Here is a 13,446-nt window from a genome sequence, read left to right on the forward strand (position 1 = left end):
GCTGTAACCCTGGCGGTGACCGGTGGTGACCTTCGGGAGCATTCTGTCCTTGCAGTGTGGTCTCGCGGCCCGTAGAGCAGGTGTGGCGACACCCTGACGGCTGCCCACTCTTCTCAGGGATGAGTCTTTCCCAAAAAGATCCGACTGGGGACCTGCCCCGAGGGCGGGGAACTCGGAGCACCTGCCTGAAGCTTGTGGGGCAACACGGGCTTTCTGGTGTGATTTTCAGGTCTGTGGGACAGCTGGTCGGTCTGTGACTGAGGCCGCGGCCAGAGAAGTGCCCCCCCCCCCATGGGCTTGGCTGGGGCTGGGGGCCGCCCTCTGGGCCCCGGAGGCACCGCAGGGTGTTTGCCCGATGCTCCGCATCTTGTATTCATAGATGTGGAAGACTCCTGGCCGCTCTGCCTCCGTGCTGCTGCCCAGCGCCTACCTCACTGCGCTTACGGCACTGGCCCGGCCGCCCCGAAGCCCGTGTCCGACCTGGCCCTCCCGCGGCTCTTCCAGAGTTGCGCCCGGGTGTGTCTACCGCTCTGACACGACTGCGGATCGGGAAGTGAAAATGACAAAAACAGTGTCTCTTCCCCAGTTAATACAAAATAAACGTATTTTAAGGTTTTTTTTTTTTTTTAAGTATCTCTAGGCTTAACGTGGGGTTTAAGCTGATACCTTGAGTTGCGTGCTCTGACTACTGAGCCAGCCTGATGCCCTCCCTCTCCCCCCCCCCCAGGAATTTTTTTATTTTTGACGTTTATTTTTTTATTTTGAGAGAGAAATCACACATGTGTGGGTGCAAGGGGGGGGTGAGGGTAGAGGGGCAGAGGCAGAGGGAGAGAGAGAATCCTAAGGAGGCTCCACGCCTGGCACAGTGCCCCAAATGGGGCTTGATCTCACGACCCTGATCGTGACCTGAGCTGAAATCAAGTTGGTTGTTGGATGCTTTTAACCATCTAAGCTACCCAGGTGCCCCAGGAATTTTTGTTTTTTAAATGAAATTGTTTGTTTTGCTATAACCCATCATTCCTTGGTGCATTGCTTTCTTTTATTTATTTATTTATTTATTTATTTATTTATTTATTTATTATTTAAAAAAAAATTTTTTTGGTTCATTGCTTTCTATAGCTGGAGAGCTAGGAGGCAACCTAGAAATTAGTAAATCCAATTAATCCAGTTTCTCTATGACTAGCCAGTTAATCCACATGCAGGTAGTTGTTATCTTAACACTTCAAATGTTTCATCAGAGCTGCATGTATATGTTCCTTTAAAACCCATCTTTTTCCTGGCCCGTTTTGACCTGATTCATACCCAGTATTTTAAGGCTTAACTTTGACTCGGCTTTTTTTCTTTTTTTTTTTTCCACCCCTCTTTGAATCTTCAGTAAAGAGTTCTTGTCTGAAACTGTGAGATGCGTTCAGGGTCATTTCCTTCTCATTGCTAGGAGGAAACAAACCAGCGTTGATAAAGCGGTGGATGTTTTCACTGGGCCTGTGTTCTCTGTGCGGCTCCCGCAGAACCACCAGACTTGCTCAGGGAGGAAGGAGGAGGTTTCCATTCTCTGTTCCCTGTGGCAGTCGGAACTCAGTAAATAAATTTAAAAAATCACAGTGGAACAAGCTTCATCGTATTTCCTTCTGGCTCTGCTTTGGACCCTTGTTTACTTCTGGAAAACAATCTAATTTCACATGAGAGATGGTTCTCAACACCCCGTGTGGTTTGGTGACACTTTCTCATGTTCATAGATTGTGACTTCAGAACTCACTTTTACAGTCACAAATAATTAGTTTTTCGTGTCTCCGCAACTCCAGACGCTCTGAGCTTAGGGATTTTTATCTTGTGTCATTTCAAGTCTATGCACCTCATGCTTCTAGAGACTTTTAAAGGCATTTTGAGGTTTACAGAGCAAATCACCCTTTAATATGGATACCTAACTGCTCCATATTATCTATCAGTTTCTTGAATTAGCAGCCTGGAGCCTCTCGCTTCCTCTCCCTCTGCCCCTGCCCAGCCTGGGTTCTCTCTCTCTAAAAAAAAGGAGGAGGAGATACAGAAGCTTCTAACCAAAGCCTTTATATGTAAAGGCTGATAACATACCCACACTAGTTTTTTTCCTCATCTTTTAAAATACACAAATATTCATTGATTGAACAAATGAGAAAACATCAAGAAGCAAAAAAAAAAAAAAAAAGAAAGAAAGAAATCTGAATCCCAACCACTGGGAAAGCTAGTGGCCGTAGGATATATTTGTATGCATGGATATAGTATGTTTTCGTATGTACCTGGTGTATATACTTCTGTGTGTGTGTGTGTGTGTGTGTGTGTGTGTGTGTGTGTGTGTGTGGAGAATCATGATTCACTCAGTCCATCTCCTATTCTGTTGGGTATTTTGCTTTTTTTTTTTTTTTTTAAAGCTATTGTAACAAAGGTTGGAGCATGCTTATTCAGTCATTGTTCATATTTTTATTTATTTAGGATTCCTAAAAATGCAATTTAGAAGCCAACAAGATGTGTTTTTTGACATACTTCTAATATACATTTGCTAACTAGGAAAAAAAATGATATAACCTGTCCCTGAACCAAACTCACCTAAGTCTTGCTTCGTCCCGTGGGTGAAATATTTATCTTGTTTTAATTTGTACTTCTGATTTTCTCATATGTTTACTCTGCTCTTTTGGTATTATTTGTTCTTATACTTGATCTGTTACCCTATTAATGAATCTGGTTTTTTGTGTTTTTGTTTTTTAAAGATTTTATTTATTTATCCATGAGAGATACAGAGAGAGGCAGAGACACAGGCAGAGGGAGAAGCAGGCTCCAAGCAGGGAGCCTGGCTGGGACTCGATCCTGGGATCCCGGGGTCACACCCTGGGCTGAAGGTGATCTTAAACCACTGAGCCACCCGGGCTCCCCTGTTTTTTTTTTCCTATTCATTTTGAAAAGCAGTCTTTACTATCTACATACAGTCTTAGTATTGCAGTTACTTTTGCACTTGACAGGTTTGTCATTTTTTTTTATTTTTTTAAGTTTTTATTTATTTTTTAAAATATTTTATTTATTCATGAGAGACACAGAGAGAGGCAGAGACACAGGCAGAGGGAGAAGCAGACCCCATGCTGAGAGCCCGATGTGGGACTCGATCCAGGGACCTCAGGATCACGCCCTGAGTTGAAGGCAGACTCTCAACCGCTGAGCCACCCAGGCGTCCCGTCATTTGTTTTTTAAAACAGCTTTCTTGAGACATAATTTGCCATGAAATTCACCTGTGTGCACCTTTTAAGTGTGCAATTCAGTGAATTTTACCATAATGAGTATGGTTTTACAGATACTATTATAATGTAGTTCCAGAGCATTTCCCTCACTTTAAAAAGAAAACCCTATTGTTCATGGTCACTCTCCCATTTGTCTGCCTAACCCTCAGCGACCACAGATCCGCTCTCCGCGTCTCTGCCCTCCCCTTCTCTGGATATCGCGCAGAAATAGAACTGCACACCGTGTCGCCCTCTGCTCTGGCAGTTGGCCGTGCTGTACGTGTGCCTGTGCTCCGTTCCCGTCGTCCAGCAGCATCCCTTGCGCCCTTGTTTATTCCTTCGCCGGTACACGTGCTTTCGGCTGGTTTCTAGTTTTGGGTCATTGTAAATAACGTTGCTGTGAGCATTCATGGGCATGTCTTTGTCTAGATGTATGTTCTCGTGTCTCTTGGAGGGATACCTAGGAGGGGAGTCGCTCTGTGTTTAGCTTCTTAAGGAGCTGCAAGACCGTCTTAAAACCTGGCCGCACCATTTACATTCCTACCAGCACGTGACGTGAGGATTCCAGTTCTTCACACCCTAGCGGACATGCGTTATTTTATCTTCTTTTATCCCAGTGCGTGATTCTTCATTGTGGTTTCGATTTGTGTAGACGTCGTGGCCCGTGATGTTGAGCATCTTTGCATGTACTTACTGGCCAGCTGTGCATCCCCAGAATGGGATCTATTCAAATTCTCTGCCTGGTGTTTATTGGGTGTCTTCATTCTTGAGTTGCAAGGAGGGAGGGGTGTGTGTGTGTGTGTGTGTGTGTGTGTGTGTGTGTGTTCATTGTGGATACAGGTCTCTTACTGAATATGAGCTTTGCAAATATTTTCTCCCATTCTGTGGGTTTTCTTTTCACTTTTCTTTTTTTTTTTTAATTTTTATTTATTTATTATAGTCACAGAGAGAGAGAGAGGCAGAGACATAGGCAGAGGGAGAGAAGCAGGCTCCATGCACCGGGAGCCTGACGTGGGATTCGATCCTGGGTCTCCAGGATCGCGCCCTGGGCCAAAGGCAGGCGCCAAACCGCTGAGCCACCCAGGGATCCCTTCACTTTTCTTTATGATGCTTTTTGAAGCTCAAAAGTTTTAAATTTTGATTAAGTCCAGTTTATCAATCTTTTATCTTGGGCTTTGGTTTCGTGAATCTTGTCTAATCTAGAGTTGAAGGTTTACTGCTATTTTCTTACAAGCATTTTTGTAGTTTTGTAGTTCTTACATTTAAGTCTGTGATCTTTTTTATTTTGTATGGTTTGAGATAGGGCTCCTCATTGGTCTTTTTGCCCGTGTAACGATATCCAATTGTCCCAGCACCATTTGTTGAAAACACTGTTTCTTTCCCGTTGGATTTTCTTGGCACCTTTTCCAAAACTCAATTGGCTGTGAACGTAATTGTGCCATTGATGTTGAAATGTACTCTATGTATTACTGAAACATGCTGATTTTAAGTAACCATTGACTGTAATACTCAGATTTCAAAGATGTTAACAGCATCCTAATACTTGCAGCTCCGAACCAGCGAAATGCATCATTTCACAATAGCATTAGGTTACAAATACCAGCACTTTGACCGCATCTTCATTGTTTTCGCTCAAGTGTAGCATTTTATAGCATTCGTGACTCTCTGAAAATATCTTCTATAATTATTTGCTTATTATTTCTCTCTCTTCAAAGCCAGGACCTTATCTGCCTCATTTACTGCAATATGCTCCCTGCACTTAGACATGGGAGGTACCCAACTGAATGATCGAAGAAATCTCTTCCTCTGGACTGTTAGTTTTCACGTAAATAAATAAGCGCTATTGGGAGATTTTTCTTTGAGGCAAATTCGTTGTATGAAGTGTGACTGAGCAAAAGTTATGGTTCACGTAAAAAGCTGCTTACAGACGCTCGTGAACGGTCTGCTTTATTAAAGGATGACCCTGGAGTTGGTTTTGTTTTGTTTTAATTTTTTTCTTTTAAATATTTTATTTATTTATTTCTGAGAATACACAGAGAAGAGAGAGAGAAGCAGAGACACAGGCGGAGGGAGAAGCAGGCGCCATGCAAGGAGCCTGACATGGGACTCGATCCCGGGTCTCCAGGATCAGGTCCTGGGCCGAAGGCAGGAGCTAAACCGCTTGAGCCACCCGGGCTGCCCTGTTTTGTTTTGTTTTTATCGAGGTACAGTTGACATACGACGTTTGCCTCAGATGCACAACGTAACGATTTGGTATTTGTCTATGTCGCGCAATGATCACAACAGGATTAGTTGGCGTCTGTCACTATACGTGGTTCCAGAACTTTTTTTTCTTGTTATGAGAACTTTGAAGAGCCACCGTCTTAGCAGCTTGAATATACACAGTCCAGTATCATGAACTGTAGCCACCCCGATGCCGTAGGCCACACCGTTTAAGTCGTCACTTACTTGAACGAGGGGTAAGCGCTCTGCGGACCTCACGTCTTTATCCACAGCATCATATAATCATGAATAGGAACCAAGTGAGTAAAAACACAGGTATCCTCCAAATAGAGGTTTCCTGCCTTGGTTTTCTCGTGCTTCGGCATTCTTCATGACTTTGGCGTTTCCAAAGCAGGTAACATAGCCTTACTGCTCCAAAGGCTATGAAAAGAAGAAACAAAAATATTAGCTTTAGGGTAATAAGGTAACTTGTCTTTAAAAAAAAAAAAAAAAATCTCCCGTAGAGCAAGTTGAATATTTGACGGTGTCTTTGGAAATGCTCCAAGGAAATGAGAAGAAATGAGAAGAGTGGCTGTTCGTCGGGGGCAGAGCCTAAAGCTGTGACACTTTGCTCCATTCCGTAGGCTTCGGGCCTGAAGTCTCCAGTCGTGGGAGGGTGATCACATGTCACTGGCAGCTTACAAATTAAAAACAAAGGCAAAAAAAAAAAAAAATGGCATTAAATTTTCGACCCTCCAGTGACTTACTTGCTAACCAACATCAACTTTCTCTAGCAACATTTTCCTCTAGGAATTTGTCAAAGTGACAGTACAGAGTTTTAGGTTCCTTTATGGGACGCGGGGCAGTTTCTTCTTGTTTTTTTTACGATTGTGAGACCCTTTGATTCACGTGGAAGATGAGAGCGAGTCTTCCAGAGTGTTTTACGGAACGATGGGTAGAAACCTTTGTGATGTGATGAGCACGGGGTGTTAAGCTACATGTAGACGAATTGAACTTAAATTAAAAAGGAAAAGAAGTCTTTGTTGTTGGGGCGCCTGGGTGGCTCCGTGGGTTAGGCATCTGGCTCTTGGTTCCGGCTCAGGTCATGACGTCGGGGCCCTGGGATCAAGCCCTGTGTCAGGCTCCATGCGCAGCCGGGACTCGGCTTCAGGACTCTTCTTCCCTCTGCCCCTCTGCAGCCTTTAAAATAAACAAATCTTTAAAAAAAAAAGAAAAAAGAAAAGAAAATGAAATTGTTGCTCCTTCTTGACTGTTGCCCGAGGAGGCCTTTCTCTGGGCTACAATTCCTGCCGTTGCCTGGGTCTAATTCTCAAGGTTGGGGGCACGGCGTGGGCAGCCCGTGGGTTCCCGCATCGCTTGAGACGGCGACTGCGGGGCCATGACCCCACATACTCACGGCACGCAGGCCCCAGCGTGGCGGCCAGGGGCAGCCAGGGCATGAATGAGCGTCTTCTCATGTTGCTCCGAGAGCCCGGGCACGAATGAGCATCTTCTGATGTTGCTCCGAGAGCCAGGGCACGAATGAGCATCTTCTCATGTTGCTCCGAGAGCCAGGGCACGAATGAGCATCTTCTCATTTTGCTCCGAGAGCCAGGGCATGAATGAGCGTCTTCTCATGTTGCTCCGAGAGCCCGGGCACGAATGAGCATCTTCTGATGTTGCTCCCAGAGCCAGGGCACGAATGAGCATCTTCTCATTTTGCTCCGAGAACCCGCCTTCCTTCTTTGTCCCCATCCACCCCGCTGCTCGCCCTTCCTCTGAGTGAAACTTCTGCGTGAATCAAGTACTTTTCTAAGGCTTAGTCTCTGGGAAAAAAGTTCTGGTTGGTAAAGGAAAACTTCCTGTTGAGGAAACTTCTTGAAAATTCGGTAATCTGAGGCTGTGACCTTGTGGAAGCTGAAGGCGTTCAAAGCAACGGGCAGTAGGTGTTTCCTTGAAGACTCTTGCCTCCGTTGTGGATGCCGGCGTGTGGCAAGGCCTTGTAGGCCCAGTAGAGTTTACTTTTTTGTTTGGCGACATACTTGAAAACACACTTAATCACGTGCTACTTAAGACATGACTGTGTTTTGGGGGGGCATGTCATAGTTTTTGTAAAGCTCCAGGTTTTTCAAATGTACTTGCTTTAATCCAGAAGAACCACACAGCCTGATGTTTTTTTCATATTTGACTGGTCGTCCTTCCTTCTTATTATCGACTATCGGAAGTCGCTTGCCACGTGGAAGCGACTGTGGATTTTTGCACTCCACGATACTTGACGGTGAAAATAAAATAAAAAAAATTGTGAAATTTGTAATTCGTTTCCATGACATTTTCTAGCTTAGGCTGAGCCTGTTACCCGCAAAGGCAGGCGTCATAGTCACCGTGGCAGCGAATGCCCTTGATGCCTGCTGAAAGCAGGAGCTAGAACGTGGTAGTGACGGAGACGCAGATGCCACCCGACAGTGCAGAGCAGTGTCCTGTTGCCAACACATGTGGATTTAGAGAAAAGTCTATTTCTTCAGAGAAAAAAAAAAAAAAAAAAGGTCATGGAGATAGTTTTTCAGTGGAGACCTGGATAATACTACAGAAAAGAGGAAACCCCGTCTTCCACCTTCCAGGAATAGAATTAAAGAAAAATTGCTTTGCATAGAGAGCAATTCAAAGACTCCACAAAACGCTGTTTTGGCGAAGTTTAGCAGCAAAGCAGCTAATAATGATGCATTATTAGCTCTCCACGCTCCTCGTGACCCTTCTCTCTAGTCATGGCCAAAAACTCAGGCTTCTAAAAAAATTCAAGCATATCTGCTCTTGCATTTCTTGCCTCAGGATGTTCCCCTTGGCCTAGAAAGCTTCCCTTGTCCTCTGCTCCCCGCTTCCCAGACCATTTCACACATTCCTCTGCCATGGGTCCACCATGGTTCCTTGTTGGGTATTTCCTTCAGGGTCAAACTCCGGTTTCGTCCTGCGTTGGGGTCGTGAATGGACAACTGCGACTTACGGGTTTGAATCAAGAATGGAAGGAATGAGGTTTCCCGGGCCAGAAGGACGTGGTTACAAAGGGCTGCAGGTGGGAGTGGGTTTCAGGAACTTGTCTCAGGAACTGGTGGTTGAGGGTCAGGAAAGTCTTACGTATAAAAGTTAAGTATAAAAAAATAAAAAATAAAAGTAAGTATATCTTGGGACCTTGAAAAAAAATTTCATCCATTAGGATGATATTACACGTTACATACCATTTTCTGGAGGGTTTATCGGGTTAATCTAGCGGTTAGTCCATGTCTCTGACCCCAACAATAGCGCCATGCTGTGCTGCTTATGTATATTGGAAGAGAGAGGAGAGAAGACTTGGAGGGAATGTGTAGGTCTCTTAAATCAAAATAGAAATATTCCTTTTTTTTTTTTTTAAGATTTGTTTATTCATTAGAGACACACAGAGAGAGGCAGAGACACAGGCAGGGGGAGAAGCAGGCTCCACGCAGGGAGCCCGATGTGGGACTAGATCCTGGGACTTCAGGATCACGCCCTGGGCTGAAGGTGGCGCCAAACCGCTGAGCCATCGGGGCTGCCCAAAATAGAAATATTCCTAAATCTGAACCTGAGGGAGATAAAATCGGTTAAATAAGCCGCCGTATGGCTACATTGTGATGTTCTACACAATGGCTATGATGCTGTAGGTCAAACTTTATTTGAGGTATTGTTAAGGGGGAAATGGTTTGTACGTTCATGTATAGTCACAATTTTAATGTTTTATAAATATTTATAAAATATATACCTATGTAGAATATATCTATTCTACAAATAAAAGGATACGCACGTATTCACGAGACAAGTCTTTAGGATCAGCTCCAAAATGTTAGCAGACATCATTTCTTTGTGGGGGATTGTAGAATTTAGATTCATCTTCACGTGCGGCTTTATTATATGTTTTATGTCTTAATTTGTTTTGTGATGTTTTATCATCAAAGTAAATACCATAAAGAGTTCAAATAACGAGAAATAGAAGATACCCTGTGGGGGCCTTGTGCCACATAGAGTGTGTAACTTGTCGATCGCTATACATTTTTTTTTTTTTTAGACATTTGTAAACTTACAGAAAATTTGGAACTGTAATACGATGACCGTTATACCCTTTACTTAGATTCAGCCAGTGTTGCAGGTGTGGTACCCCGTTACCCCAAGTACCAGAGCACGTACCTCCCAAGAACCAGGCTCTTCCCTTACATCACCACGACACTATTATCACGGTCGAGAAGCATGTCATTATGACAACACTATTGGTGACCATAGGGTCTAGATTTAAATGTCCACAATTATCCTAACAAAGTCCTTTATGACTTTTGGAAGAATTTTAGCCACAAGATTCAAAGATCGTATCTTGCATCGGGTTCCTGTGTCTCCTTCTCTTTTAACCTTGAGTCTTCCCTACTGTGTTGTCTTTCTCGACGTTGCCATTCTTGCAGAATGTGTATCAGGTCTTGTAGGGCAGGAATAATTGGCAAGAATATAGTGATTTTTTGATTCTGCGCCATTTTGTTGGCCACATGGTCAGTTTTAGAGCTTAGGAGGAAATATATGGAGGCTTAATTTGAACCTTTGTGATGCGGAACAGCCAAATATTTCCCCTAATAGAGAAGAGCTTCGGTTCTGCTCGGACATCTTCAGAGTTGCTGAAAAGGCTTCTTTTTAAATGAAAGCAGAAGCAGGAAGCAGGGGTTCGAGTGTGGCAGTTTTGGATCACGTGCATTATTAGTCCCGGGGGCTGAGGTCACCTGGGTTCATCTGTGGGTGTCGGGGACCCGGGGCACCAGCTGCTTCACGGTCCTGCTGTAGGAAGGAGTAGGTTGGAACCCCTGGCGCACAGTGGGAGCCCAGTTCGCTTGCAGTGAAATACAAAGATCCTATTCAGTCCCTTGTAACCATGAAGTTTTCTGGTTTAGATCATTGAAGAGTTGTCGTTTGAACCCAGTCGGCCCAGAAGCTGCGCCGCTTTGCTGGTCGGGCCCCTCTGGAAGAAGCAGAGTGTGTTAGGCTGTGCGAGGCCGTAGTGGGTAATGCTCCATTTACAAACAAAACCCCAAATCTCACTTAGAGAAAAAAGAAAAAGGCCATTTCTGGCTCATTGTCGTTGAATGTGGGTCGTTCTGCTGTTTCTGTAGACTCAAAGCTTGGGCTCAGCTGCTTGATTCATGCGATTCCCCATCTGTTCTGGCCTCACGGATGGGGGGAAATAATCACACGGAGGGTTCACGTCTACCTTTTTTTTTGTTTTGTTTTATTTTTTAACGAGTAGGTTATTTTAGAGTCCATATATGAGGGGTAGAATGAAGTATTTGTGTCTGACTTCTTTCTCTAGATCCATCAGTGTCCTCTCCGCTGGCAGGATTTTCTTCTTTTCGGGGCTAAATACTCTTCTGTTGGATGTATAACCGCATTTCCTGTTCACCTGTCAGCAGATATTTCGGTTGCTCTCTTGGCCGTTGTGAGGAGCGCTGCAGGGAGACGGGAATAGAGACGCCCCTCGGAGGATAGTGACTTCCTTCCCCTCGGAATGTAGGTTTATAGGGGATGATCATTATAAACAGGTTGAGAGGAACAGACTAGACTTTAAAAATAGTCTATTTTTCTCAAAAAATAGTCTCTCTTTTCCCAAATGCTTTATGGTTATGTTTCCATAATTTTTTCCTTGACCAATTTAACAGCTTTCAATGGAAAGGATTCCTTGCTTCCTGCCCTCCTTCCTCCTTCCTTCTTTTTGTTCTCTTCTCTTCCCTTTTTTCTTTATTTTTTCTTTTTCTTCTTTCTTTTTCTTTCCCTTCCTCCCTTCCTTCCTTCCTTTTCTTCCTTTCCTTTTCTCTCTTCTTTCTTTCTTCCTTCCTCTTTTCTTTTCTTTTTTCTTTGCTGTTCTATTTTCTTTTCTATTCTCTTTCCTTTCCGTTTCTTTTCTCTTTTCTTTTCTCTTCTTTTCTTTTCTTTTCTTTTCTTTTCTTTTCTTTTCTTTTCTTTTCTTTTCTTTTTCTTTTCTTTTCTTTTCTTTTCTTTTTTCTTTTCTTTTTTTTCTTTCTTTCTTCCTTCCTTCCTTCCTTCCTTCCTTCCTTCCTTCCTTCCTTCCTTCCTTCCTTCCTTTCCAGTACTTTACCTGAGTGGCTGGCATATTGGGAATGATTTTCTTAATGATGTAAACTGAAAACAAGTATTTGCATGTAGTGTGCTAAATCTGATTCTTTCTCCCTCCGGCTAGATTCCAACTCCTGTTTTATGTCGTTCACCCTGTGCTGGTGTGTTTTACTGCGGTCTCTTACTACTGGTGTTTTATGAGGGCAGTGGCCTTTTGTTTTCATAAATATCTTTATATCCTGGAACTTCTGGGAGTCCAGTAGGTAATTATAAGTATTTGTTTGATAGTTATCGATCTTTACAGTTTAGCAGTTGGGAAACTTAGTACTTTTTCACATCTGCATTATTATAGTTAACAGGACTTCACAACAACCCTGAGACACTTCTCGTCATCCTGTGTGGGTTTTTTGTTTGTTTGTTTTTGTTGGTTGAAAGTTCCTGACATTTATAAAGTACACGAGGTAAACGGCTAATGTGGTATTTGATTAATTAACAACACGCTGTTTTTAGACCTTGGCTGGATTGTAATAAACTCTGTTATATGAAGAATCTATATTTTGTTTCTCACCCCTCACAATATTTTTCTTAGGCAATAGAGATTATGCCAAGGATGATCCATTGGAGTTCAAGTCTCACCAGTGGTTTGGAGCATCTGTGAGATCAAAACAGGATAAGATCTTGGTAAGTCTTCTGGATATTTCCTCTCGTAGGTGAGTTGAGGCGCTTTATGTGGCACCGGGGGATGCTGTGTTGGAGAGCCGGCCGCGAGGCACCTCCCGTACCCCGTGGGTGGGCCTGGGCCCGCGGTGCCCCCCGTCGGGCAGGGAATCTGGGCCCAGGGACCGTGGTTGCTGCGGGGATCTGGCCCTCTGGTCTGGCCCGTCCTGTCCCCCGCAAGCCCGCCTGGGAGCCCATGTAGGGGGGCTGCCAGCCGGGCGACCGCAGTGGCCTCCCCGTCCCCCGCTCCTGCCCCGACGTCAACCCGTGTCCATGGGGGGCCGGCCTGAAGCGAGCGTCCTGTTCCCTGGTGTGTCCCTCTGCCTTGGGGACAGCCCTGCTGCCGCTGGCTCCTCGGCATCACGGCAAGCGGGCTGCTGGCCTGGTCCCCTTGGCCCCCTGTCACCCCGCCCCACGCGCTCTAGCGTCAGGTCCTTCCTCCCCCTGTGACCGGCCACCGTGGTCGGCACCTCTGTGTCCCGCCATGCTCGGGGTCACTTGGTCAGCTCCTTGTCACCCTGACTGTGGCTCTGATTTCATGTCCTCGGGGGCCCTTCCCTGTCCGCTGCTGTCCTCTGATGATCCGACGGGGCCGTCCGGGAAGAATCTGTGAGGGAGCTGGAATTTCAGAGGAGCTTCCACTCCGACTGGAAGTGGCGGATGAGGTTGAGAGTGGGGGGCACGGGAGGCGGGAGGCGGGGCCACGAACCCGCGGAAGAGCCAGGGACCCTCGTGCCTGGAGCACCCAGCAGCTGCAGACAAGTGGCCATCATCCTCTCCTTCCACTTTTTTCAGGGAAAATGTAAAATAACCTCCCGTTGATGTCTGCGGGGTTTGTGTCCATGTGTTTTGCTTCAAAAAAAGCCTGACAGAAAATGCACTGAACTGTTTTGCAGCAAATTAAATTGTCACATTTTGCTAAATTACTGTGTCACTAAAATATGCCTCCCTCTGCTGCTTATACCTGGTGTTGAAATCTAGAACTCTGAAAACAAAAAGGTCATCAACTTACCTGGAAAGTAGATAAAAACAAGCCCTGCCAAGTCTTTTAGTAGTAAATTATATGCTTAATAGTAAATATGAATCTGTTTATATTTAAATGCACATTTATGATACGCTTAATAATAAATGATGGATCATAGTAGCCTGTATCCTATACGCAGGAGAATGTTAC

The 13,446-nt window shown here is 44.7% G+C and overlaps 1 protein-coding gene across 2 annotated transcripts in view; it reads left to right on the forward strand.

Annotated features, from left to right (window-relative positions):
* Positions 1-13,446, forward strand: part of ITGAV (integrin subunit alpha V) — an 87,674-nt gene that overhangs the window by 18,704 nt on the left and 55,524 nt on the right. For both annotated transcript variants that reach the window (XM_072752126.1, XM_072752125.1), the window contains exon 3: positions 12,145-12,236. In XM_072752126.1, the coding sequence (XP_072608227.1) occupies positions 12,145-12,236 (92 nt within the window). The remainder of the gene's footprint in view (positions 1-12,144; positions 12,237-13,446) is intronic.

The sequence above is a fragment of the Vulpes vulpes genome, chromosome 3, assembly GCF_048418805.1.
Source record: "Vulpes vulpes isolate BD-2025 chromosome 3, VulVul3, whole genome shotgun sequence".
Lineage (NCBI taxonomy): Eukaryota > Metazoa > Chordata > Mammalia > Carnivora > Canidae > Vulpes > Vulpes vulpes.